General features: G+C 43.4%; 1 protein-coding gene across 1 annotated transcript in view; it reads right to left on the minus strand.

Moving 5' to 3' along the window:
* The window catches only part of si:ch211-51a6.2 (neurotrypsin), a 43,246-nt gene extending 38,270 nt beyond the window's left edge, over positions 1–4,976 (minus strand). The window contains exons 1-2 of the mRNA XM_034142183.1: positions 4,730–4,976; positions 2,858–2,897 (exon numbers count right to left, since the gene is read on the minus strand). Of these exons, the coding sequence (XP_033998074.1) occupies positions 2,858–2,897; positions 4,730–4,822 (133 nt within the window). The 5' untranslated portion in view covers positions 4,823–4,976. The remainder of the gene's footprint in view (positions 1–2,857; positions 2,898–4,729) is intronic.
* Positions 4,977–6,000: the final 1,024 nt, after the last annotated feature.

Consider the following 6,000-nt stretch of genomic DNA (forward strand, 5'->3'; position numbering starts at 1 on the left):
AGTGAATCTTTACACTTTAAGGTGAATTATGCTAAAAAAGAAACTAGTTTGCGTGACGTTTCTGAGGGGTTGGAGTACCGAAGGCTGTCAAATGATTCTACCTCTGTGTGTCACATGTGGTGAGAACAGATCTGAGTACACATTATATTAAACTATCCATCTGCTCACTGTGTAGTGCTTGCTGCTTATTAGCTTTATTTCTGCATTAGGATCCTTTGTTTTTGTCGACATTAGGATCGTCATTGGTCTACTGCCAGTTTTCACACTTCAGGGTTCAGAAGGAGCTTCAGAACTCCTCCTGGGGTTATGGGATCCTGGAGTGACGGTAAAAACCAGTTGTATGAGGCTGGTATACATAGAGTACTGTTCATCTGGTGAGCAGATGGTGGTTTAACAAGACAATGAGGAAATGCAGGGAAGACACTTAATAGCAACCAGAAGCACAGCTAACTGTAAACCTGATCTATAAAACTGCTTCCTGGGCAGACTGTATGAAACTAGTTCCCACTCACAGACACACGCACGCACGCACGCACGCACGCACGCACGCACGCACGCACGCACGCACGCACGCACGCACGCACGCACGCACGCACACACACACACACACACACACACACACACACACACACACACACACACACACACAACCGTGATTTATAACTGAAACAGTCTATCCCTCTCTATTGGCACATAGATGCTTGTAGACTGCAACACAGCTGCCAAGCATTAAATACTGAACCGACAACTCATCCATTATCTAGTGGGAGTTTCTGACAGGCATGAAGTCAGCAAGGCTCTGCTTCCATTAGTGGGGGAGCCTCATTGCCATTAGTCATGAAGCATAACCATCAGGTAATCTGCAGGAACTCCACTGCCTTAACTGTGACTCTGAGTTACAGACAGGGGTTTGGACACAGACTGCTGCTGCTGCTGCTGCTGCTGCTGCTGCTGCTGCTGCTGCTGCTGGAACAGTCAGCTAATGTCAGTCATGTTTTTTTCTTTACACACATGCCACTCAGTGACTGAGATAGGAAAACATCAGTCAGGTGTAAATCATGATGCTTTTGGAGAAAAATGATAACTCTCATCTACAAATGTTTGTCTTTTTCTTGTATCTGACATTCCGACAATCAAAAGGAACTACAAATTATACAAAACAGAATTCAGACCTAACGATAGAAATATAAGTTGTGTTTGTACCTGTAACAACAGGCCCACTTTGAGCCCTACATGTCTTGTTCATCTTATAGATATTGGTGTTTGGCTTCTAATGAGACACATGGATAAAGACTTTAAAGGTCACCTATTATGCAAAATGCACTTGTTGTTGTGTCTTTTATACATAAATATGTGTCCCCCGTGTGTAAGGAGACTCACACATCTCTAAAAACAGGGGAACAACGGAGCTGATCCAGATTTGCTGCGGTCATGACGACGTTACTAAAATGTGGGCTGGCTTTACGTTGAACTCCTGGCAACGTCCCGCCCACCTCCCAACCTATCATCCCATATCAGAAATGTTCCTGTATCAGAAACAATGCACAATGTGTTTTGGAAGTAATATGGTCTGTGTTTACATTAGCAAGCATCGCTAACACTCAGAGCTAACGCTGTACTGGAGAGAATATGTGACTTGCTCTATCGAAATCAGTCGCATTGAGCCGAAGACACATTTTGAGTTGTATAGGCCTACACTGTTGGAAAGAGGAGATTCCTAGCTTTCTAATGATATCAGGATTGTTGTTGTACTCCAAATATTAAGCAAAATATGTCACATTATATAATGACTGTCACCGAGTCATCATTTTGAGAAAAAGGCCTTCAAAGTTTCCTCTTCTCTGGAATCCATCAATCTGATTGATTATTAGCGGCTAATAAATTATCAAAGTAGTACGGAGGGAAGATATTTTCATTTGGATTACTGGTCTGGCTCACGAGTGTGTGTGTGTGTGTGTGTGTACGTGTGTGAGTGTTTGTGTATTTTTGCGTTTGTGTGTATTGTGTAAGTTTAATATTCTGAAAGCCAAGACTTTGTTTATTTGAAATCAGATGAAAACAAACTGTAACGGACCCTACCGTGTTATCTATGATTACTATACGCCTTACATTCATAATTTCAGCCGGAGGGAGGGGAAGCACCGCTGCGGAAGAGCAGAGTGCGAGCCAGAGGTGCCTGTCATCTTCCCTTTACAAGCTTCAAACATGTATTTATCTGGTGATTTTGGAAATAAAAGTTTCATATTCTGAAAGCCAAGACTTTGTTTATTTAAAATGAAACAAAACACCCGAACCCCGAAAAACTAGTTTTTTATCAAATCAACGTTTATTTTGAAATAAAATGCGACTTCCGACTGATTTCGATAGAGCGGGTCACATATGTGTAAAGAAGCCGGATATAAAAGGTACTGTCCTTGGGGTAAACCCGCGAGAGAGAAAGAGTTTGAGCTCCATACTGTTTCAGAAATAATCCTTGATGTGGTTTGGAACATGATATGGCGTTTAATCACGGCAGCGTTTAGCTGAGTTTCTGCTGGTAGACAGCCTTCTCTTCAGAGCTCACTGCTTGCATGCGGACGCTCCAAAGGGGCGTGGCCAGCAGCAGCTCCAAAGGGGCGTGGCCAGCAGCAGCTCCAAAGGGGCGTGGCCAGCAGCAGCTCGGTTACATTTAAAGGGTCTGACCCAGAATCAGCACTTTAGTAACAGGGCTGAAATAGAGGGGTATGAGGCATGCTACAATGGGTGATCTGTTTGGTATTTTGAGCAGAACACTTAAGGGTCATATTTTGTATAGATATGGCCCTATAATATATTGTTCTAATATAGCATAATAGGTGAGCTTTAAGATGACCCTTACCTGGTCTCTGCACAATATTCAAGAGTCCACCTTCAGTGACCTGCGGGAGAAACACAACATCATGAACAAATATATAGCTCGAAAGAGTTATTAAGCAGCAAACATTAGTATACATCTGGACTTTGATGTGAGGTTCTGGAGAACCTGGAGACATTGACTGTGCCATAGTTTTGATGTGTTTTAGATCTGACTGTGCCATAGTTTTCTCAACTGTGTCCATGTTAGCAGTGAGGAACACATGTTGTATGTGACTTACAATGAGTCATGAACGCTGCAATCCAAACCAAACTTTTTTTCCTTCACATGATATGAAGATCAAACACATTTGCTACACATACTGAGCATAAAGATGGTCAGTGGATACGCTGGTTGCTGCAGGACTGGTTTGAGAGGTTTCTATACGTGTTTGGACATGTCTTGCTGTGAAACTGCCCCGTGTGGATACCGTGTCTGACCACAGCTGACGTGCTCCATGCATGGCACTGAGTTACTTCCAGGGCCAGCTGCTCTGCAGGGGGGGGCGGTTTCATGAGGTGGTTCACAGAGAACTGTTCTCCCTGTGGAGGTCGCAGCAGCCTCAGGCCAGGATCCTAAATAATATTCCTACTCTATTAAAACTCTTTTTGATGAACAAAAGGAAGTGGTGGTATATCATTTTACTCTTATTATACCTTATGATGACATTTTTAAAGGGGATATAATGCAATTAATACAGGTCATAGGTTTCAATAGAATATTAAAGGTGGATTATTTCTATAAGCGTGTTATTGCAGTAACAGTTTGGGTTTTTTACCTTCAAAGATAAACCAGATGCCCGTCTGGGACATTAGAAAGAATCCCTTTAATGTAGTTTTCTTTTTGTAATTTAATTGGTGAGGGTCTGGGGGTTTAGGGGGTAAAGTCAGTTCCTTTGGAACATCTAGAGCAGCCCTACCTGAAGGAGCTGATTAACAGAATGATCTGAATGATATGATATGAAAACAAATGAGTGTAGACTTTGACCTGCTGATAATATGAAGCAAACAGACCGCCACGTAAAGACTGTCTGCACATTACATCTGAACTGAAACAAATACTCTAAGCTCCGTGCTGACCCTCTTCTCAAACCGCTTCAATCAATGTGAAGCTGTTTAAATTCATACTTGGTGAAACGTGCAGGAATAAGAACCATGTACCCGTGTTACCACAGAGTGAGACTATTTATAAAGTTGTACTTGTCCTACACCGTTCACAGTAAACATGTGAACACCCTCGCACGCCTTAAGGCTGACAGCCAGTCAACCCCATAATACTCATACTGCCTGTTAGACCTCTGAAAAGTCTCTGAAAAAACATTCTCCCCTTTCCTCTGTTACAGTCTAAGGGTGACACAGGGGCAGGATAGCCGTCAGCTCATCTGATGAAACCACAGCCAAGTAAAATATAACTCTCTGAAACATTTCCATTTGCACAGGCTGTCCAATCTGTAAGACTTGGTGTTGGATAATCAATTTGCATATTTAGAGAGTCTGTGAAAACAACAAAAAGAGGGGCGACAGATAACCCACAAGTAGGCCTACCATCAATTTATTCTGGAATTCAAAAAACTAAGTTAAAATCATTTGAAAAAAGCATCACAAAAAAAAGCACCCACACTGTTGATCAGACTTGATCCAGGAGTGTTTAGAAACAGTTAACTAAACACCACTGCACACTCCAAGAGTAATCTCACTGAAACTAACATTACAACAGGACAGACCCTGTAACAGTGGTGTAAAGTAGCTAAGTAGATATACTCAAGTCATTCTAAGATACTTGTAGTACCAGTCCTTTGCAGCTTATAGAGCTAAATCCGTGCTATAAACCGTGACAGCGGTATATATATCTGCTCACCTCACACACAAACAGGGCGAGCAGCGCGCAGACCGGGAGCCAGCCGGGACCCGTGCTCTGGTCCATCCAGCCGGGATCCGTGTTCCTGTCCATCCTGCAGGGACCATTTCCTCCACACCTGAACCAACACCGCCCCCGGTAACCTGTCCTCTAATGCTGACAACAAGCTGACACCCTCACTCAAACACTCAGACACACACTGACCGCGCGGAACTGAACTCCAGACAGACAGCACGCGCTGGAGCTAAAAATGACGAGCTGCTGTGGGGGGCAGTCTCTCTCTCTCTCTCTCTCTCTCTCTCTCTCTCTCTCTCTCTCTCTCTCTCTCTCTCTCTCTCTCTCTCTCTCTCTCTCTCTCTCTCTCTCTCTCTCTCTCTCTCTCTCTCTCTCTCTCTCTCTCTCTCTCTCTCTCTCACACACTCGCACAGGAACACACACAGTGGGTAAATTACACTAATGTCTCTGCAAATAATCCATTTATATAAGTGGTGACGCCAGAGGTATGACAGTAGGAGTAGCCTATGTGTCTGTTGGATAATATGACACACTATAGTGTTGGAAAGCCCTGCAGTCCTTGATGGGGCACAAATGGATCAAGGTGTTATTACCACCGCACTTTCTGTTTTCTCTTTTTTTATTCCCAAACTTTCCGACCAGCATCATGGGTAAATGTCGCTGCTTCAGGACATGCTTAAATAAAAAGCCCTGTGCTCACAGTTTGATCCGCTAATATTTAGTCTTCATATGTTACACTTATGGATTGTGAAAATCTGACACTTGGGACACAATGGAGGCTCTGGAAACAACAGCAGTGGAAGTCAACATCCTGGCACTGCCACACCGAGCAGAGACTGAGATAAGCAGGGCGAGTCCGTGATCTCTGATAGGCCATGGGACCCTGATTGTTGTTCCTGGCGACCTCGCACAAACACACATGATTAATCTCAAACTGATCGTATCATCAAAACTGTAGTGTGCCTCTTGAGGCTCACAGGCCTCAGCTGCTTCTCCACTCAGACGATGGATGTTAAAGATAGTAACAAATATTCAGATCCCATGAACAACCGTGTAACAACAGCATTTACTCTGTCTAAATGAAACAAGAGGACATTTGGAGTAGAGTAAATGTCTACAGCCCTGATATGTTTCTTACAGCCTGCAACATGATCAGACAACACACTAAATGTTTCAATTCTTAGAACTTGATCTGTCATTGTCCAGTAGAAGGGCAGCACCAGCTCGGACATACAGAACACATATTCGCAAGCAGA

Source organism: Trematomus bernacchii, unplaced genomic scaffold (assembly GCF_902827165.1).
Source record: "Trematomus bernacchii unplaced genomic scaffold, fTreBer1.1, whole genome shotgun sequence".
NCBI classification, from domain to species: Eukaryota; Metazoa; Chordata; class Actinopteri; order Perciformes; family Nototheniidae; genus Trematomus; species Trematomus bernacchii.